Source organism: Colossoma macropomum, unplaced genomic scaffold (genome assembly GCF_904425465.1).
Source record: "Colossoma macropomum unplaced genomic scaffold, Colossoma_macropomum, whole genome shotgun sequence".
NCBI lineage: Eukaryota > Metazoa > Chordata > Actinopteri > Characiformes > Serrasalmidae > Colossoma > Colossoma macropomum.
In genome coordinates, this window is record NW_023494785.1 from 28,878,325 (window position 1) to 28,901,248 (window position 22,924).

The 22,924-nt window shown below is 37.1% G+C and overlaps 1 protein-coding gene across 1 annotated transcript in view; it reads left to right on the forward strand.

Moving 5' to 3' along the window:
- The window catches only part of LOC118821269 (lethal(3)malignant brain tumor-like protein 4), a 110,194-nt gene that overhangs the window by 15,436 nt on the left and 71,834 nt on the right, over positions 1 to 22,924 (forward strand). The window contains 8 exon segments of the mRNA XM_036589814.1: positions 2,092 to 2,182; positions 2,282 to 2,336; positions 2,521 to 2,606; positions 9,270 to 9,374; positions 9,497 to 9,632; positions 11,148 to 11,239; positions 14,990 to 15,141; positions 16,798 to 16,874. Of these exon segments, the coding sequence (XP_036445707.1) occupies positions 2,108 to 2,182; positions 2,282 to 2,336; positions 2,521 to 2,606; positions 9,270 to 9,374; positions 9,497 to 9,632; positions 11,148 to 11,239; positions 14,990 to 15,141; positions 16,798 to 16,874 (778 nt within the window). The 5' untranslated portion in view covers positions 2,092 to 2,107.

Here is a 22,924-nt window from a genome sequence, read left to right on the forward strand (position 1 = left end):
AAGGGTTCTTTGCACCATGAAATGGTTCTTCAGGTTGACGGAAAATGTGTTGTACGTGGTTGTGTGTAGAACCTTTTTGAAAAGGGTTCTATATAGCACAAAATGTGGAAGCATATCAGTATCAAAATGAAAATGTAATATGTAAAATGACAATATTTATGTTTTCATTTAAATGGAACTCCTATGTGCAATGTTGAGCTCAGAATGAAAATTCAGATTTAATACTGGGATTTTAATTTGTCATTTGGTAACTAGTATTGACATTTCATTTACACAGAGATTTAGATGCTTTATAAGTAGCTTTATTTAAATTAAAAATATTTTCAGAACAGGATATTTATACTTAATTGTGCAATAATTGTGTCAAAATGATCCATAAAATGTAATTTGTCTTATATGTATTTTTACTCTCCAATAATGCATTTAAATTGCTTTATAAAAGAGAACACCAAACTAGAAATGTTAAAGGAAAACAGTGCTTCTCTTCTTTGCAATTACATACTCTCACCTACAGCATTCATTTGGTGTCAGAATACCTTTGAAACTACATTTGAACCGGTTGCATTTTCTTTTTCATGGTCTTCCCAACCTGTCAATCATCTCGTCATGCTTTCATACCAAAATGGGTTCTTCTATTGTTACAAGCTTGACAAGAGCCATGTTTTTAAGATTGTAGCTTAGGGCATCATACCGCCATTTAAAAGTTTAAAATCACTGTTTTCGTTGATATAAAACTAGTTTTGTTGCAGGTACATATATAAAATCATTCTATTATGATGCTACTACTCTACAATTTTCTAGCTAATTTGTAGGAAGCTCTAATAGAATTAGCTTGAGGAGCCACTTATCCTCCATGGGAAAAATCTACCTGCTCATGGAACACTCTCATGCAATTTTACATGCAAGCAAAACATTGAGGTGTTCTGATACTGCTAAATTTGCCACCACTGCTGTTACTATTACCTTTACTCTGAATGAGCTGTGAAAAATCTTTTTAAGAAAATGTTTGAGAGGAAAATGAAAGAAATCCTTGAATGTAAGTTGTTGTTGATGTTGAGTTTTATTTTCAGCTCTTTTTTGTTGCAACTGACAGTTGCAAAATTTAAGTTTACAGTTTTACATGTATCCCTTAAGCAGTTAATGTAAGACAAATACTTTAGATGTTTTATTTAAATGGTCACTATTCTTCAAGCAATTGTGTATTTATACTCCACTTAATATTTACAAATTACACCTTGGCAAGATTCAAACTGAGTTTATCACCACCTTAGTGCAGTGATTCCTATTATCCCATGATTATGACAGTTTCTATCATCATTTTCTGTTTTTACTGTTATTATTCGTGTTATCAGTCATGATTATAAGTATTTATAGTTGTACACAAAAGTACAACACAAAAGTTGAACACCACTGGTCAAATTGCATTTGGTTGCATTTAGTCTAGGTGAAGATAACATCCTCTACAGAGAACACACTTCTGCACATTTTAATGAAGAATTACTGTTTATTTACTGAATTTAACATATTTAAATAGAATGATGTTCAAAAGTTATGAAACATTTTATATTTTATGTTTTATCGTTTTCCAGTGTGTAAAATTCAGAAAATACATAGAAATTGTGCACTGCAATTGTCAGGAAAATGTCACATTTAAGTTTCATTGTAGATGATGTGTGAACTTATTTTCACTTGGAGAACGAATAAAAATTTGACTGGGGGTGTTCAAACGTTTGCAAGTTTTGGTTAAGCATTTTTCAAGTCTGTAAAATATTCCATTCAAATTTACCCAGAATTTACACCATTGTGATGTGTACAGATTAAAGTCTAAACTGATGAATAGTGAAACTGTCTGTAAAATTTGCATGCACTCACTTTACAATATCATTTGTCCATATGCACTTATGCAAATCTGCACCTGATGAATTTGGTCATTTGTGTTTTGTGCTGAAGATTTTATCAGAATGCACTTCAGTCAGTGTAAGGGTTTTTTGTAAAGAAGAGTGTGATTGACCATGATATCCCCTCATTTAGAGTTCTATTTCTTTTTGTCTTTGTTTATTCATACTAATGTTTGTTTATGTCTCATTCCAGAGTCAGTTGTTCTCTAATGATGCAGGGAGAGGACAGGAAAAAAAGGAAACAGAGTTTGAATCCAAGAACGTCCGAGGAATACAGTCTCAGAGTGAGTGTGGAGAGTCTCCTGCCCTTCAGTCAAGCTGTACTGACTCCTTTGCCGTATTTGTAAAATAGATTGTACTGATATTACCATAACCTTTCCTAGGAGCGTCCAAAAGAAGATACGACAAAGATGAAAAATAAAGTATCCGCTTCAAGTGGTAAAACATCTCTCCATGTTTGACATGTCTGTGAAAAGATTTGTGAATTTCAATATTAATATATGACCTCAAAGACTTATCAGAAATAAATTTTGCAGTGTTCAGTTCACTGCTTTTCACCCATAAATACTTCTGTACATTCTACTAAGGGATTTAAGTGACTTATATTTCTAACTGTGAGCAGGTAACAGTAAGAAGAGGCCTTGGTCGTGGGATCAGTATCTGGAGGAGGAGAGAGCCATAGCAGCACCTCTGAGAATCTTTACTGAGGTAAGGATCAACGCCCACATGTACTTACTGTGTAAGAAGCAAATGATTACTCGTTGTGTTCATATGTAGCTTTCCTGTACAAAAATGAATAGAACTGAAGTTTGTCGTCAGTGTGGCTGACAATTACACATTCAAAAGGAAAAATTACTAACCCATAAAAACAAGTTTCAACATTACATTATGCTACTCTAGTACTAATCTAATTTATATTTAAGTGTACTTCAGAAGACAAAACAGAAATAAATTAATTTGTTTATAGAGATAAAGCATAAGGGGGCTGTAATAGACTTAGGAATAGGAAAGCGCCAACTGCCAGTTCTGTTACATTAGCTAACAGACGCCTGTGCCGACTAGAATCACGTTGAGTGATGGGGAGAATGGGGGAGGGGGCGTCCTACCCACCCAGAGAGAGTGAAGCCAATTGTGCTCTCTTGGACTCCCAGCCGGATGACTGTAGCATCAGCAGGCATGGAACTCGCGAACTCCTGGTGATAGGGCCAATGCTTAGATGGTTGCGCCACTCGGGAGCCCTCTAAGTAAATTTTGAGCCTTGTGATTTAAAAGGCTTGCACCTTTTTTGTTTTTTTGTTTTTTTTTTTCTTCTGGAAGTCCACTTATACCATTTGTATGGTTTTATGTACAAACCCAATTCCAGAAAAAAGTCAGGAGGGTAGATAAAATGCAAATAAAAAACAGCAATAATTTATAAATCTGCTTTGCCCCATATTTGAACAAAAACATCATTGTCCCAACTTTTTTAGATTTTTGATTTGTACCAAAAAACAGCCATTACTTACTTTTACATGACCATTATCAATCTCTCTTTATCCTTGAGAATTAAACAGGTTGTTGTTACAATACCTTTTAAGACTGATGTATGTAAATGGCCTCTATTCTGGTTAGCTGCTCTGTATTGTGTCTCATTCAAAAAGCAGTCTGAGTTGAAATACTGCTTATAACTTCAACATGAATGGGTGGAGCTAAATTGCTGTAGGTTGGGCAGATATATGTAAAATGTTTTGGTTTTCGTGGCATCACAAGAACACTGAATTCAAAATGGGGTAATTTTGCAGCTTAGTTTCCATATGTATGTACTGAAGACTGAATGGTCTTATTTATTTATTTATTTATTTATTTATTTATTTATTTATTTATTTGTGTGACTTTGAGAAGTGTTTCAGCCTGGACTGCTTTTAAATATATATATAAAAGGCCTATTCCCTCCAAGTATGATTTTTAACATAGTAAAACTTCACATCAGGTCCAATAAACGTTGTTGTTGTTGTTGTTGTTGTTGTTGTTGTTGTTTTTTTTAAGGTTTGCATTTTATCCAAGCATGAATGATGTTTGATACAAATAAGTAAACAAACTTATCTAGAGTGCCTTTAGGCCTTTAAATGTTCAGTAACAAATTATAAGGGCTGGAAAATTGTCAAGTAAAGAACTGAAAAATGGTTATGTAATAATCAGTTACTGTCATTTGGTATTTGAAACCATACAAATATTGTAACTGGAGTAACTGGATCTCAGGGGAAAACAAAATGCAAGAAAAATATAGGATATAGGTCCTTTAAGTGTGTACGAGGGGCTTATACTCTGCTGTTGTGCAGTTATTTACTGACACGGTGCATTTTTCCCTTCTCAGTTTTACAGCTCTTTTACAGGTTTAGCCTGACCCATAAATATAATGTGGCATTGCTATTGTTTTCAAAACTGTGCCCTGTGATTTATTACTCTATGCAGTCTTATATACACACACACACGCACACACATGCACACACATACACACAATATATAGTTATATTCCACACAAGAAATCACATTTTTATATTAAAATTATATATATATATATATATATATATATATATATATATATATATATATATATATATATATATATAAAAATGTGATTTCTTGTGTGGAAACAGTCTGAAAACGTAATGTACTTAACACAAGAAAAAATGTCTAAATTGTTACTTATTGTAGTTATATCCTGTGGCACAAAACTTCCATTGAAAGAAAATGAAGAGCCAAACAGCTTACTTTTAACCTTATATTGTTAAGGACAAACATCAGTGGAAAAGGCCGATGTGTCATGTTTCAAAGCAAACATACAGGTTTATTCCATCACAAGCATCTTTTGGATGGATACTGACTCTGAATTGCCTGCTTTAGCAGAATTGTAGCTTGAGCCATGAAAAGTTATATCTTATAAGTTTATCTTAATATGATGTTTGATCAATAGTCTCGTGGCCTGTCACTGTCACTGATACCATGCACAGCAGCGTATTCTATGTATAATGTTCTCCACCTAGTGTGAATGAATTTATAGTTTTAATTTACTAGAATTTCAAAAAATATCAGTTTCTGGAAGTAGTATGTCCCATATTTTTATTTTATATAATTATTTCTAGATAAGTCATTATTTTGAGAAAACAAGTCAATATTTCAACATGCAACGTATAAATCTAAGTTGTTGTTTTGTCATAATGATTCACAACTTGGAGAAGTCAAACATAAGCTGAAATTTGAAGTATTGTTGTCAGAAACAGTGACAAACATTACACAAGCTGTTCACAGGCCTTAAACAGTGTGCACAATCAGGTCAGTTTTTACTGTCAGCTTTGGAAAATTAGAGTAGGTAGTTCATTATAATAATCTCCACCCTTTTATTTGGCACTTTGAGAAGGATTCTCCTATAAATGCACATGCAATCGCACCCATTTGATCTTATTATGATCGCTAAAGGCCTATATAGGACTAATTTTTTAGCAGCAAAAGAGGGTTTATGACAGTGCAAAACATTTTATATTGGCTTTATTGTTGTCTTTGGGCATGTCTTAACTGAGTAGAAGTTACCTTACAGCAGTACTCCTGTTTACAGCAGTACTCCTATTTAGTTGTAGTCATGTACGCTGCCACTGATGGGACACTTAAAAGAATGATTTAGACACTGCATACACACACAAATGACCCTATTCTGTCTATTTATCCTGTTTGTTGTAAATAACCTTGTATGTGTTCATTCAAATCATTATTCCCGAGTTTTTTTGCATTTAACCATTTGAATATGTTTTCACTGAAGCAGAAGTGCTGGTTCTAAAAGACGAATTACACCTTTTTTTCAAACTTTTTGCATAATTCTATTGTTGAGGTGCAAACAAAGTCATTCAGATTGGGTTTATGTGAAATGATGAAATGTGAAATGTGCAAAACGTATTGACTAGGCTTTCTTTACATTGGTGGTGATGGGAACCTTTGATAGGAACCTTAATGTCTGCAACACAAATCTAGCCATTTTATTTACTATTCAAAACAACCAATGAACCTACATGTGTCTTCTGAGTTTTATATATAAATGATGGTGGTAACATAGCGTTAAATCTAAAAAAATAGACTTTTTTTTGAGGACTAATTTGCCTTACAACACACTGCATTTACCCCTCTGCCATGAATGTGTTTAAAATAGAATGTTTTAGCCAAAGCTCTTATCACAAAACTATTATTAACAATGTTTTAGACATGAGATAGCATATTTGTAAGATTTACATTTATAAGATGTAATGGCTTTCTATGAAGGAGTTTTAAAGTCATTAAACTTCGGACGTCTGGTTCCAGTCACCACCATTGTGTATTTCTCGGTAAGTTTCGCATACCACTCGGCATGACTTTGTTTACATCCTGCAGATTTGTTTTTAAGAATGAGTGAAATTGCCCTTTAATTATCCTACCTACTTAAGATAAAACTGGGCTTTGAAATAAATTGGTACATGTAGCCCACATGCCATGTGGAGGGAAGAGAAGCTTTCTTGCTTCCGTTCAGCCTGAAATGTTTTGTTGTTCCAAGGGGAAACACCAAAAATTAAACATCATCAATCAATTTAGTGCATATAGTACACTGGTGCTTGGGAGCATAATTATAGATCATCCTGACAAGAGGAGAAAGAAAAAACAAATGACGACGTGCTAACTCTGCAGTTTTCACTCTGCAGAGTCCCATTGAATTGAGCCCTTTTACTTTACAAGCTTTTCTTTAGGTTGGCCTGTTTTACTGTGTGAGCTTTACTTTGCTATGAGGATTTTGTTATGGCTATGTTTAAGAGCACTGTGTTGAGGTGCGAGTGCCTCCTGCGGTGTCTTTGTGGAGTTTTCTGCAAGTCGTTTACTTGGCGAATGATGCAACTGCAGTGTTCAGTAAGCTATTTGGACTGAGGGTGCTGAGCTGCTCTTGCGGGCTGGTACAGAGCAGTATATCAAGGGACATGCAGAAGCGCGAGCTCGGAGGCAGCTTTTTGAGTAAGGAAACATTGATTAGAGAAGAGCTTGCAGTTCTCTGTCAGACTTTGGCTGATGTTAAGCTCAATAATGGTGGTCTAAAGGTGAGCTTTAGCACATGAAGCAAGTTTTTTTTTCTGGACTCTGTTAAGTCAGCCCTCCAATTAGCCCTTCCATTTAGAGCTCCTACAACAATGCTGGATACAGGAAGATGAGCAGTCTTTATCTTTGCACGATAACCATTGATTAATGACTGCTCAGCTTATCATTTTACTATGCATCTTGTAATTCAACAAAGCATTTAGTTAAAGTGAGGTTTACTCTCCAGATCAGCCTTTGGTTTTAACTAGTTATGTTGTTTGTCATCGGGTTAAATGCATAACTGTTGCACTGCTTCTCTTTGATTGTTATTCTAATGGAGTGTTTAATGGAAATCGTTACACTGCTTCTCCAGCAGACAGGATAACATTAACTCAAATTATGAAACTTGATGTTTTTATTTCTGCAAAATACATTCACTGATTTTTCTGCAGAATTTAATTATATTGTAGGGCCATGGTCACCAACCCTGGTCTGGGATCTCTACCTACCTGCAGAGTCTAGTTCAAGCCACAGTCTGCTGCACCTGCTCCTGCTAATTAACTTCTTCAGAAGTCCTTGATTGGCCGGATCAGATGCATTAGTGTTGGGTAATGCAGGTTAGAGCTAAACTCTGCAGGTAAGTAGACCACTGTTGTACGGCATGCACTCAAAATGACTTTTGTTGCCTTTCTGACTGATGTTAGTACATTGATATAATAATGAGAATTTTTTCTCAGATTTTCATTTGGCATTAATCATATTTTGAGGCAGGACATTACTTCACACCTGATATTTGAAATTGTAAGTAAGAATGCACCGGCATGGGAATTCTGAGCCAATGCCTGATGTTTTTCATCTGTCAGTACTGATGCTGATATATATTTGTATACAAAGGTTTGGGCTCCTCTGGTCAAATGTTTTGTTGATTTTCTAAGTAAAAATAAGTTAGCACATCCACTTATTAAACATGTGCTAAATTATTTTCACTTAGAAAATCAACAAAGCGTGTCATTTGACTGGGAGCCTTTAAGCTTTTGCATTCGACTGCAAACACGTTTATAAAATGTAGAAATGGGGACTAGATCCCCCGAATAAGCATTACAGAGAGATGTAACATTTAGGTCTGTAAGTACAATAGCCAGTGTCATTTAAACGTTCTGCTCTTCTGAAGTGCAATAAATACATCATCAAATGAAGTATTGATCAAATCTAATTCCTCCAGTGCAGATTATTTTATAAAAACAATTATCTGGCTATACTGATATACTAATTCATATAATAAAGACATGCATTCTTCATTATATGAATTAAATAATATATAGATATTGTAATTATTACAAGTAAACTATGAGGTTAAGTATTCATTAGATAAAGTTTAATAAAGAGTATGTAAAATGCTAAATGCATTTTGTTTATATTACTGCTACAGCTACTACCACTACTACTACTTGTAATAATAATGTGATAATAAAACTGAACCTTTGTCAAAATGATCTTTATTTAAAATGAAATAATTACAAACAATTTAAAATGAATTTCAAAATTGGTGATGAAGAAAACATAAAATATTAAATTCATTAATGAACAGATTAACTATTATATATTAATCATTTTTATGCACTCCTTGTTTAAGGCTCTCTGTATGTTTCAAATGATGGAATTAGTTTGATGTTTCCTCTCGTTGCAAGCCCCACCCAACACGTCGGCCCTCCAGAAGCCAAAATAATTTCAGATAATGGATAATTAATCTGCAGTTTTTAGTACTCATTTTCTCTCCGTAGACTTAGCAACCTCTGCTAGCCATTTCACTCTCAATCAGGGGGATGTGCTGTGCATGCAGAGAGAGCATGACCAATGTCAGGATGATGTAGTTCAGCAAGTGAATGAGTGGCATGGTTGGCTTAAGGGTTTTTTCCTTATTGCCGGACAAGAGTTTGAATCCCAACATGGTTTGCTTTGTATCTTAACAGTGCTGACTGTTCTGGGTGTAGCACTCTGTTGCCTTCAGTCATTAAGCACTGATTTATAGAGTAGGCCCCCTCCTGCATACTCACTGACACACGGGCCACATTCTCCATGAAGGGATCTGACGAGACATCTGTTCCCCTTAGAATGCGAGCGAGCGGGTAGCTGTTTCCATAGCAACCCGAGCGCACAGACGCATCTTCTGAGTAGCAGCGTCTTGATTTTGAAGAAACAAACAATGAGATGTGAGATAAGTGAAATGTCCATTAATGCTCTTGATTTCCTGCAAGCTTGCACTTAAAAGGTTTTCCGCAGTTGGAATATTGTTCTGTGTGCTTGCAGAACCAGTCATTTCCTCATACCAAGAATGGCTTTAAAGTGGGCATGAGGCTGGAGGGAATCGACCCCCTGCACCCCTCCATGTTCTGCGTGCTCTCCGTGGCAGAGGTTAGCATTACTGTCTAAAGCTTCACAGCAGGATGGCAACTCCAGTGTTAAAATGCTTTTTGATATACATATAGTGTGGTTAAAGAGGTCGAAACTGTTTAAAATCGTTTTATGTTTTCCAGGTGATTGGCTACCGGTTGCGTCTCCACATTGATAGTTACTCAGAATGCTATGACTTCTGGGGTAATGCTGACTCTCTTGATATCAGGCCAGCCGGATGGTGCGAGTCCACAGGTCACAAACTTCACCCACCAAAAGGTGAGAGAGCTCTGTCAATATATATTTAGTCACTGCAATATGCAAAATCTCGTAACTCCACTTTTACACTTGTCTGTCATAGATAACACAGTAATGACGTGTTAACACCTTAACTTTTTTTAAACACGTTCAGCTAGTTTTGTCTTCCAAACCAACCATAGTTCCAGCCTGACGCCCAGTTTCTTGCATGCTGTTGCTGTGACTTGGCAGTTGTAGTCCTGTCATTCAAATACAGCTTAAATGGCAATTTCAGTTTAATGGCCCTCTTGATAAAACATATTTCCAGCTGCTGCAAAGATGAATTTATCACTGAAGTATTCTAGAGTTCTAAAGTGCCTCTTTCCTAACATTTTATAATTTATTTTTACATGACCATTTTCCAACCTCTTTTTATCCCTTAGAAATAAACATAAAATAACATTTTTGTTGCTGTACTGTTCCTGTTATTGTGCCTCATTCAAGAAGCAGTCCAGGCTAAAACTCCGTACAACTTCAGAGTTAATGGGTGGGGCTAAATTGCTGTAGGATGTATAGGCGTATATTTATAAATGGTTTGGCTTTCATGACATCACAAATGAAATTAACTCTCAAACGTGCTGCTTTTGCAGCTCAGTGTCTATATATGGACTGAGGAGTGAACAGTGCATTTTAAAACTTTTGATAATGTTTACATACAACAACAAACACAGTGCTTATGCTGGCAGTACCAGTAATATCAGTAATATTAGCACTGGAGGACGCCTTCAACAGAATTGGGCAGTGCTTGCAGGCAAACTAACAAAGCAACAACAGAATGATAATACAGTTCTATTCAAAGCAAAACGTGTTGTATCAGTGTAAGACCAAAAGGGCTTCAATCACAGGAGTTGAAAACATGTAGCACTGTTGCTCTCACTGAAGGTTGGTGGTGATCTGTAGAAATCACATGATTTTCGTGTTCCAGATCAAGTGAAGCCTGCATTTACATAATGAAAAGATTAAAATGTTGTTGCTGAATTATTGAAAGTAATAAACACATTCTGATGAAGCTTTATTCATCAACATGTAAAGCTATAGTAAAATGCTTTAATTTCTAAATGGAGAACTCTTTCCTTAATCTTGGCGTATTACATAGGAACAGGATGCTGTTCTAGAGCTCCCACTGTATAAAAATGTCCTTTATGAATGTATGGTCAGCATTTAGGTTCCACATCATCTAATAATGGTAGCCTATAAGATTTGTAGAGGTGATTAAAGATTAAAATGTTAGTCAAGTTCTGTTTTGTTTTTTGGTTATGATTCAAAGCATGTGTACTGCATAGTATTCTAATGAGCGTGTGATAGGACTTTATGCCACTCCTCAATCTCACAAGTGATGAATCGCTGTGTTGCATCAATTGTAATCCTGATTAATATGGACACAGAATGATGAGTCACAATATGTGTTGCACAATGTTTATGCTGATAAAATCTCTCTCTCTCTCTCTCTCTCTCTCTCTCTCTCTCTCTCTCTCTCTCTCTCTCTCTCTCTCTCAGGTTATAAGATAAATGAGTTTAACTGGGAGAAATACTTGGAGGCTTGCAATGCTCAGGCTGCACCAAAGAATTTATTCAAATCCCAAAACAGTGTAAGTGTGCTGTCTTCTGCAGAGTCAGCCAACGCCTCAGATAGTGCGCAGTAAGCTGAGCTGAATGAATGGTTCTCTTAACAGAGAACAGTGCCTCTTACAGGCAGAATGAAGCTGCTGTCCAGACATAGAAAGGTTCTACAGGGATATTTCACTGCCCTATCTATCCTTCTATCTATCTACTTATTTACACCTGCTGTTAAAAGAACATATCCTTTGGCTTAAGTTTGAGTGAAGAAAGGATTTATGAATTTTCTGAATCGTCTGAATGTGTGCTTGAACAGCTCCTAAACGTGATCAGATTTTCAGTCAGAATTATAAATAGACAGACAGTACAATATATTACATTATCATGTACGTATCGAACAAGTAGTTTAAACAGTCAAGGGCACATTTCTGTGCAAAATTCAGAGGCTAATCTTCACTTACTTAATTTCTAGTCAGAATGGTCGTTAAGTTCAAGTTATTAATTATTCAATGTCAGAAAAAAGCAGAAAACATATTTAACAAAAAATACACTGAAGCTTTATTAATTAAATGTCACATTTTTCAGTATGTAGCGTGTCCACTCTTTGCCTTACAGCTTCCAGTCTTTTCAGGAAGATCTGCAGGGATATTTTTCCACACCTCCAAAGTTCAGTCTTAGAAGTCGGTTACATTTTCTGCTTCTCACAATCCAAGAAATACCAAACACATTCAGAGTTGTGGTCTGGAATCTAGGGTGTTCAGTCCATTGCTCTGAGAGCAGCTTCTTGACAGCTACACCTCTTTTCAGACCCATAGCATTGAGTTGTCATGGGATTACACAGACACAGATGCACAGCAACACCTGTGGATTTTTTTTCCAGAAGTAAGAGTGGAGCTTGATTTTCTCCTCTCTAAAAGATGAAAGATTTAAGTGCTGTTTGTCTGATGGTGACAGTTTTGGTGCTCTTCCAAGTCTTGTGTGGTTGTTAGGATTCCCATTTTCTCTGCATCTTTTAATCATTTTTTAAACTCCAGTTTCAGACAATCCAATTTTTTCCTGCTTATTTTTATTGAACTTTCTCCTTCTTCATGCAGGTAGATTATCTTATATCTAATTTCTTTAGAAATCTCTTTTTAAAAATGAATAACTTACACCTAATGATCATTTTTGACCAGACATTAAATAAAGGAAGGGTGGTCTCTGACTTTTGTACAGTAGTGTATATTAACTTAACAGGGTTTTCTCATGAAACTGCTTGGCAAGAGGAGGTAGAAGTGAACAATTTAATTCGCCACTGGTACTCTCCACATTCTTCTAGCAGATATTCTAGTTTTTCAGAATTCTGTGTTTGTATTATTTATTTTTTATTTTTGCAAATTAAGTTTTATCAAAATTGCATGTGCCTGTGGTACATGTGACAGCTGATTGCATGACTTGCTGTGACTTAACTGTGAAAGGACAGAGTTTGTGTGCAGGAAGCTCCATTGATGTGTTTTTGAAACATTTCTACTGGCTAGTTTTTAGGTTTTTAAAAAGCAAATAGAGCACCTTTTAAATTATTTTACTGTGATTGGCTGTTTCTTTCTAGATAAAGTACTAAAAAGTGTACTGGGTTTTACCTTGAACTTTTTCTAGTCGGTGTAGATGTGTATGGTGATTTTAATATAGGTGATTTGGTATAGGTGATTTAACTACTTGGTTGGTTCGGACTGATGTGGTATTGCACCCACATGAATAGATTCTACAGCAGTGCAGTTAGCACATTGAACACATCCTACATCAGGCTATGGGACAGTGTGGTTTAAAATGGTATAATGACAATAATAAAATACTGTATAGTTGCTTGGCAGTTCAGTTACTTGCAGTTCTTTTAAGTGTGTTTGTTTACTTCTCTTTAACAAGGCCTAGAGTTGGACAAAATAATCCCAGTGGGCCATGGGGTCTGTAATAAACCAGTTAGATGTTTTGGTCCATTGGTCCATTGCTCTATACAAAAAGTATGTGTGTGTTGGGATATCTTACTTGAAAGCCTCTGCCCATAGTATTGAGGTTTAAACTTGGCATGTCTAATTCATGGAAACTCTTCCATTTGAGTAACTTTGTAGTCAATTCTATATTTTGAATCATTGAATCACCTCTTTTGAGAGTTAGGGTCGTAGACCAATACCCCCGCCCTCTGCTGTAGGCTGTTCAGGCACTGAGTAAAGCAGCCCTGCGCCATAATACTCACTCCACCATGCTTTACTGCAGTTTAGATCTGTTTCATTGTAATATCCACAGAACAGTGTTCCAATAGGTTCTGTGCAACAAAGACTGTGAGAAGAGTGGTTCCTTCCATGGTGACCTCCCATTAATGACAGTCTCATTCAGATTTTGTAGACTTAGTAGATATCAAGTGCAAGACAAGCCAGCAGATCCTCATATGTCACCCTCTGGATCTTTTGTCACTTGTTTAAGGATTCTACAGCAACAGTGATAAGTTTGTAAACTGTTTGTTGATATGAGGACAAGGCTCAGGTCTTTAGATATTCTTTAAAGTCTTGAGAGCTCCAAGCTTTTTCTTTGGTGGTCCCCTGAAATGTCCTTTTGGGTTGGCTGGTTGTTGGTGGTGGTAGTGGTGGTGTTGGTGGTTGTGGTGGTGGGGTGTTGTGTGTGTATGTGTGTGTATGTGTGCATGCGTGCGTGCGTGCGTGCGTGCGTGCGTGTGTGTGTTTCCCAGTACAACATCTCATGAGTTAAAATTATCTTGATTGTTTAAATTTTTTGTTTAAGATGTATTTGGCAGTAAATGACTGAAAATCAGATCACATTTTAAGAACCTTCCTGGAAAAAGTCTCCTAACATGTTACTTTATTTCTATATTCTTGTCTTAAACCCATACACATCTATACCAACTAGAAAAAGTGCAAGGGAAAACCCAGTACACTTTTTAGTACTTTATCTAGAAAGAAATAGCCAGTCACAGTTAAAAAACTAAAAACTAGCCAGTAGAAATCTTTCAAAAACACATCAATGGAGCTTCCTGCACACAAACTCTGTTCTGTCACAGTTAGGTCACAGCAAGTCATGCAGTCAGCTATCACATGTACCACAGGCACATGTAAATTATGTACAATGACAAGCATGGAATGTCTGTATAGGAGAAATTTATGTTTCAAATTCATCATGTGTAATTAATTGTGCTCTGTTTGAGACATAAGAGTAACGCAAGTAACAGAATTAGTTTTAAGCTGGTAACTAATGACATTGTAGAATTAAACAGTAATGGATTACACTACTTTGTTACTGGAAAAAGTAATCACTGTAACATGTCGCTTTGTACCATGTTATCCCCAACACTGCTGATCAGGGACACATATACCAGGTAGCCATTCACACATTCAACAGTGAAGTGAATATTATTAGAATGTTGTCCAAGACTAGACTTGTCTCTGACCAGGAAACCAACCCAGTGAGTTTATGTTAAAGGAGTGGGAGGGTCTGTGGGCAACTGCTAAACCTTTATGGTCTGCTTTATCTGGGGAGCACAGTCATGTTTAGTCATCTGTTCGTCTGTTGAACAGCTAGATAAGTGAAATTTCTGCCTATACAATAATGTAAATTGATGCTTCCTTTGTTTATGGAAAAGCCACTGGCTTTCATTGTGATACTGTGGTTTGGATTTTTTTTTAGATTACAACAATATTGTTCAAATCTGGGTCAGAATGATTTTGCCAGGGTCTAGGCAACCTAAAACCATGAGCTTAGTTTTCTGGATAAGATGTAAACCTCTTTTGAAACAGACCACATCCACCTCGAAGTTCCAAGTGGGCATGAAGCTGGAGGCTGTGGACAGGAAGAACCCCTGCCTGGTGTGTGTGGCCACTGTGGCGGACATTGTAGACAATCGCTTCCTGGTTCACTTTGACAACTGGGACGACACCTATGACTACTGGTAAGTGAAAGGAAACTTAAATAGAATAAACTTAAAAGAACTGTGTTCTGTTTCTTGCCAAAAGGAATGTGTAAATGTCACTGAACTGAAAACAAGGAGCCATCTGCTTTTGCATATTTCATTCTCAGTGTGTCCTTACCAAAAAATGATATTTTTGTGTTTTGGTTATTATTAATCCATTGGCTTGAATGTATAATGAAGGCACAGAGCTGTGAGGTATGTGAGGGAGGTTTAATTGAATTCTGGGGACACAGCAAGGCTCATCACCTGTATATATATGTGGAGCAGCATACTTAAGCCTTGCCCTTTGAAACGCAGCATGATGCCCGTAGGAAAGCATTCACTCACAATTTCCATGCTGATTTGACGTGTCTTCAGAAACCTGTATTTCATGTTACTTGTATCAGAGGAATATGTATCCATGTAGCATGACTTTTTAGACAAGGAAGTGATGTTAGGTTTAATCTATAAATATTGAGGATTTGTTTAAGTGGCTATTTATAACTTCTTAATTTTTGTATATTTTGAAGCTTAAGATGTAATTAAAGTAATTCAGAGTGGTTTACTGTGGAATATTCTATGCTAGAAACTTATTAAGAATTGTTCACAATGGTGGTGATGGGAACCAGCCGTCCAGTGTTTTATGCCTCTAAAAGCTACCTTACAAAGATATTATATGAAATCTTCAAAATTGTTGGCTGATGTCTGAAGCATTGTTTTACAATAGTTTTGCGGTAAGGTTTGGCTTAAAATATATATTTTAAATACTTTACAGAAAGAAACCAGTACTCACTATTTTACTGTAATCAACAGTAAAACTCAGAAGACCCATGTAGGTTCACTGGTCATTTTGGATAGTAAATAAAATTGCTATATTTGTGTTGTAGACATTGTGACACCTGGGTTCATATCACCAACACTTTAAAGAAATTGGGGTCGGTAAGTTTTCTGAACATCAAACCACTCTGAATAATTTTTAACATCTCAAAAGACTGGATTATGCAGAAATTTTGAGAAACCGGTGGAATTCTCATTTAAGCTCAGCAATGTGCTGTGAGATGAGTGATTCTGGTGTTTTACATAATTTGACAAAAAAAGAGGCAAAGGGGTAAAATTAGTCCCCACATAAAGCAGTGAAGGTGATGCTTAAAAGGGAAGAGTTTATTGTAGGGTCCGTTGGAAAGAGATGTTTTCTTCTCCTTTTGTCTGTCATACTGCTTGCTTCCAGCAGGAGAAGCTCCGAGCCTTGTAGCCTTGCAGCTCTTTTCCAAATCCCAGCAATCATCTCGTCTTGGCACGCTGCAGAACTCACACACACATACACGCACACAGAGAGAACAGAGTTTTTTTCAGTACCCTCCCTCTCCTTTCTTTCCCCAAAGTTCTCTTCCTCCTTTTATTCCCTTCTGCTTTCAGCCCTGTTTTATAATTAAAAGCATCCAACACTCAACTGATGCACTGACAGTATTTGTTCAATCGAGTGAAACTGAGAAAGATGCTATCATGCTATCATGCTGTCAGGAAATCATTGTCAGATTGTCGTGTTTCCTGAAAGAATATTAAGAGAAAACTGATGTTATTGGACACCTGAAGTAAATGGAACTAAGCATGATATTTTTGTTGTTTCTGCCTGTGTCTTTGTGTGGTTTTGCTCAGGTGTGATGCCAGTAGCCCCCATATCCACCCTGTGGGCTGGTGCCAGGACCACGGGCGCCCTCTCACAGCACCTCAGGGTAGGTACCAATCCCGAGTTGTGACCCGTGCCCTCTACTCACTGTTCTCTGTTTCTTAGCTCTGTTAGAAACGTCATTTTGATTCATCTCTTTTCATTGACTCCAGCCGCACAGGCAGTGGAAAAGATTCAAGGCCAATGATTGGGCCCCGTTTGTGCCATCCGTCTACATTAGGGAGGTGTCATCAGTTTGCTTGCTGGCTGTAGTGAACTTGCCCTTGTGTTTGCAGCCACTGTGATTTAAAGTGCGAAGTAATTTTATTTTCTGTTTGAAGGTGGATTAATCAAGTCGTGTTTCAGTTTCATTAGTCTGTAATTTGTCCTTACACCTTTAGTGTCCTTGTTGTAAGTAGTTAAAGAAGACATCACTCAGAAAGCTGGACAATAGCAGAATAAGGTGCCTTGACCTAAAATACACTCTCAAAACACATATGTTAAAAATGTGTTCATTTGTTAACACATCTTTGGGTCCTGTTAAGGACAACACTCTTTACCTTACCTTTAACAGAACCAGTGTGTTATCTTTTTCAACACGGGCAGTGTGTTCAGATCTTTAACACAAATTTATGTTCTAATGAGTGCTGAATTCTAAGATGTGCTAAATTCCTGCCTTAAATAAAATGTTTTTAAAATATAAGTAGAAGCATCACAGCATGCTAAGTTTTCACAGTATAGTTTAATGCTTATTTCTGTATAATATCAAGCTGCAGTATGCAAAAAAGGCATTTACATGATCCAGCAAATCCAGTAAGTGATTTTGGGCAAAATAATGCTGGCCAGTTTTTAACCACACTCTCAAAAACATATGAACAAAAAGTGTTTGTGTGATCTGTAACACATTTAGTTTTAAAAGTAATTAGGGCTGTCCTGATTACTTAATTAGGGATTACTCAGTTGTAAAAATAAATGGGTTCAATTTGATATTCTCAATGAGTCCGTGTAGCAGTGGTTTGTAGTTTGAATGATAAACGATGTATCCACAACGGGGTCATTTATAAAATCAGATTGGCAGTCTCAAGATTCCCCCCGAGGGAACGCTTAGCGCTTGTGTTGCTTATGTGAGCATCACTGAAAGAGAGGAAACTCACACCAGTAGATCATGAATGCACATATGTTTGTAGTTACAAATGTCATGCATATAATATAAAATGAAATGTTTTAAATTACATTTATGTAAAGCAAAAGGTGAAGCAGATTTTAGAAGAGCTGGACAGACATCTAACTGGCTAACAGACTCCTCCAATAATATTGATGCCAAACAGAAGGTAAAAAATGTGCCACTTAAAAGGCTCTTACAAGCCAGTCTTTCACATTATGCTCCAGGACAGCTGGCCAAAGTAGCTTTGAAACCTGTGTGTGGAAAGGGACCACCACTGCCAGCTTAAAACTGACACTTCCATAGATGTGCTAGCGAAAACATGCATTATTGTAGATGTGGTACTCAGGCTACTTATAAAGTGAAGATTTCTGCATTAAACACTGCTAAATGATATGCACAGCTGTGAGAAGCTCATGAAATTACTGGCTTGAGAGAGCAATGCAGATTTCTGAAAAGCAGCACTGAAAGTGACTTGAAATGCATTGAAATTAAATTTGCTGTTACTCGCATATAAACCGATAATGCACATTTTAAATTGTCCATCTAGTGTCTCTTTCAGCAAAAAAAAACCCTGATACACATTTTTATGCTTTTTCTGCATAATTGGTTTATTTACATTTGAAGCATTTTTAAATACTCCTTTTTTATCTTTTTCAGTAAAGTATTCTGAAATCTTTGAAAGGTTCTACATAGTATATTGTTGTTCAGAACACAAAAAAGCACATTTTATGTGATTGCTTGATTAATTATACAAATAAACTGATAAGTAGACTACCTGATTGCTCGTATAATCGATACTGACAGCCCAGAAAGTAAACTAAAATATTTTGTCCTCATCTGGACATAGATTTGTCAATTAAGGACACGGTGTTGTTTTCATACATCTATTTTGAGACTGAATGTAACATGAAGGCATATCACAACACCAGTATAATCACAACATAATTGCATACTAATCGCAATATGGCTTTTTATCCATTTACTGCATGCCTGCTGTGCGTATTAATCAGTAACCTACATTTTCGAAAAGGGGTTTATTTAATTTTAAGTATTTTTGACTCCTGTGGACCAAAATTGCTGCACCGTTTGACAGACAGCTCTTTGAAAAGCCAGTTTGTGGTCCCACAATTACTGCAGTCTCTTTATCATGCTTTGTCTCAGAGAAAAATCACAAAGCTGCTTTCCCCCAAACAAACAGAATCCTGGCTAATCTTCTCCCAGGGCTCCAGAGTACAGATAAAAATGGCATCTGCTTGCTGCCTTCTTGTTTGTTGGTTGTCTGTCAGCAGTTTGGCTTGATAAGGCAGGGTGGCTATACTCTAATTCAATAAAGGCACACCTTTTCCCCCTTAGACTGATTCTGATAAAGCTTTCAGCTCCTGTGCAATCAAAAGGACTTTCACCCCTAATCGTATATTGATTTGTCAGATCATATCATAAACATATAGGTCCAGATGATGCATTTTTGAAAATCAAAAATAGATATCCGTTGTATCCCTCTGACTTTGCACACTATAGTGAAAAGTGCATTAATGTCTCTAAGATTGATTGTCTTTACGTTCTCTTATACTGATTTCTGCTGTTCTCAAACAAAACCACTGATGCTCCTCTTTCATTACTCAACAGTCCAAAACGGACCTTTAAATAATCATATCCTCTTAATGATCAACATAATTATCATTTTTGCTTTGATACTAAAATATGGAGATTTTACATCTAGAAGTACAACACCTCCACAGAACTAAAACTAAGTTCAGATTTAGATACTAAATCAGTGAGGTTCTGTTGTCTTCAAACATCAGCTTTTCTGCATATTCACTAACAAGATTATAGGCACAATCGTAGGCCTTTTAAATAAGTTAGATATAGTATGTAAACACTGATAAACATTCAAGACATACCATACATTCCTCCGAGACCTGTGAAGCCAGCCACCGCATCTTTTCGAACTGCCGCTAATGCAAAGTCATTGGACAGCCAAACGCACTCGGAGGAAAGCGCCAACCGCCAGATCTGTTAGGTCAGCTAAAAGACACCTGCGCCGACTAGCACTGCATTGAGTGATGAGGGCAGAGGGGGGGGCTGGCATCCTACCCACCATGCTCCCAGCCACGGATGGCTGTGGCAACACCAGGGATCGAACTTGTGATCTCCTGATGATAGGGCCAATGTTTAGACGGTTGCGCCACTCAGGAGCCCCCCCCCCGACTATATTTTGGAAGTGCAATATAGGACAGCCAGTCAGAACAGAGGTCCTTTACATGTATCAGCCTTGTATCAGAAACATTATTAGGCTAAGGTATAAAAGAGGTTGGAAAATCATCGTATAAAAATGAATTACGACTGTTTCTGTTATAAGTGGACCTTAGAGGGTAAAAGAGTTAAATTGCCCTTTAATAGGCAAGTATACCATCTGTAGAAGAGTGTCTAGATTAGTGAATCTGGTGTACTGTAACCTAGGACTGCAAGACATGGAAGTACTGCCGTTACTGCATATTTCTATTGGGATGCACCATACAATGTATTAAAATGCACTGATAAATCTATAATGTGACTTAATAATTTAACCAGAATAATTATTTTTGTTGGATTACTTCAGAACAGCGACAGAAATCATCTGGAGCTGTGATTGGTAAAGATGCTCACAGCAGCAAGTAAAAAAACGTCATGATTGGTTAGAGTGCAAATTTACATATTGCGCAGGCTTCTGCAAAATTAGTATTACAAAGGACTCTCTCTCTCTCTCTCTCTCTCTCTCTCTTTCTCGCCATCTCTTTCTCTGCCCCTCGTCGCTTGTCTTCTTGATCTGATGAGCTGTGTGCCAAGCTTTGTTAGCCCAGAGTTGCACTCTTCACCCAAACTGCAGCTGTCATCAATTTCCCCACTTTAACCACACAGAGCAGCCAGGGCTACTAGATTAATCCCAGAGCACCGTCATTATGTGTCATATCGTTTACTAGGTACTGCTGTTATCACATCTTTTTAGTTCAGCATTATCGTATGTGGGGCTGCAGTCCAGACCGGAGCACAGTAGCGTGTAATTGAGCATTGGAGAGCGTTTTTTTGGAAGCCTGGCTTGGCCACACTGCAATAGCACCATGGGGAGAGAGAGCGAGATAGACCAGACCTTAGGTTTTGGGGGTGTGTTGGGGAAATGTGGCCCAGGCTGATAGCAGCTAGCCCAGCCAAGTCTGCCCAGAGCAGGAGCTTAGCAAGGTTAAAGCCAGGGGAACGCAGACCGGATCATATCGGCGTGCCGAGACTGCACAGTCCAGAGAGGATATGGAATGTGTCAGCTGCACTTGCTGTGTCTGGTGCAGCTCTCCTCGCTAGCTTGAATTCATTTACTCTAGGGGGAAAAATTAAAATGTTTATACAGTAAACTGTACAGGGCATATGAACATGGCAAATTCTATTACAGTTTGTGCTTTAATTCAGACAACTAGATTACGTTACACTGGGATTCTGCCAAGCATCCCCTGCATGCAACATAGATTTCATTATAGATAAGGAACATGTGCACATATCTGCAGGGGTGAAGCTGTGATTCTCCGCAGGGTGAAGCTCCTCCTTACCTCTGAATAGAAACATCTGTAAAAAGAAGCCCTGGACATTAAATCTCTCAGATACTGTTTAGCAGAGTAAACCACTTCTGTCTACTCCATCCCCCGTGATATTTAAAAAAAAAGCCTCTTAACTGAGAGAAAATCTGTTTTGTTCCTTAAATAAGAGTTTATTTAAGAACTAAATCTCTGTAGTACAGTGAGTTGAGTTGGGGGAGTTTGGATGGAAGTGTTCTGCTTTGAGATTAAAAAAATGTACAAGGAGATAAGGCTGCTACCCATGATTTTCCTGAAAACTCAATGGAGGCTGTCGTGACTCCTCACTATTTCCGTTTTCTGTTTCCGTCGTCCTAGAATTTCAGTTGTGCTAACCAGAGAATTTGTAAATGTAAAAATAATTTGTAAATGTAAAAATAAATTGGCTCTGATATGGATTGTGTTTCAAACATGAGCTCGGGCTCTGTGTGTGATGTTGTTGGGTGTCCGAACAACATAAAAAAAGCAGATTTGTAAACATTATCCATGTCCTGTGCCCTATGCGTTCTTTTCTATGCCACAGAAGAAAAGGAAATTGGTGTGGTTTACAGCTTTAAAACTGAAAGATGCTCCAAAGGGAATACATATTGTTTGCTCATTAAAATAGGATGTATAAAAGCTGGAATATATCTAAGCATGTCTCTACCATCCACAAGAAAGCTGCTGCATTGCAGCAGGACTTCTCAACCCTGCAGTCCATGAGCAACCCACAGTTCTCACCACTCTACTTTTGCTCAGCATTACCCACACCTGATATTTACATTAGCTGATGCTGACTTGGCTCTGCCTCAGCTTTCAATGAAGTCGCTGTGTTTGCTAAAACCTTTCTTATTTTCTTGTTATGCAGGTAATTGTACGTCTCTGTGCCTCTAGATTTGTAGCTCTTCACCATTTACACCTTCAGAAAAGACGAAGTTCACTATATCAGTATAGCTGACCTCAGGCCACAGTATTTTGCTATCTAGCCGCTCTGTAAGTGTTGAGGAATGGGGCATCATCAAAATGCAATCACCGCAGCTTTATAAAATGTCATTACTAAGCAACCACCTAGTATTTTTTGCCGTTTATGTTAAAAAAGAAAAAAAAATCAACATCACTCTGATCAGAAGCCAATTAACAGCTTCAGCTTCAAATCGCAGGAAGAGTTAGTAAAGTTCAGCACATTACAGCTCTGTGCTTAAATACTCTGTAAACAATATGAAAAAACAATAGACAAGAAGACATTATAAACAATAGGAGTGGGGGGAAATAATTCCAAATTGATTTCACAAAACATCATAATTGATTTTTAAACAGTCTCTGCATTTGCTATATTATAAAATAAACTCACGTTTAAACAGAGACATTATGAAG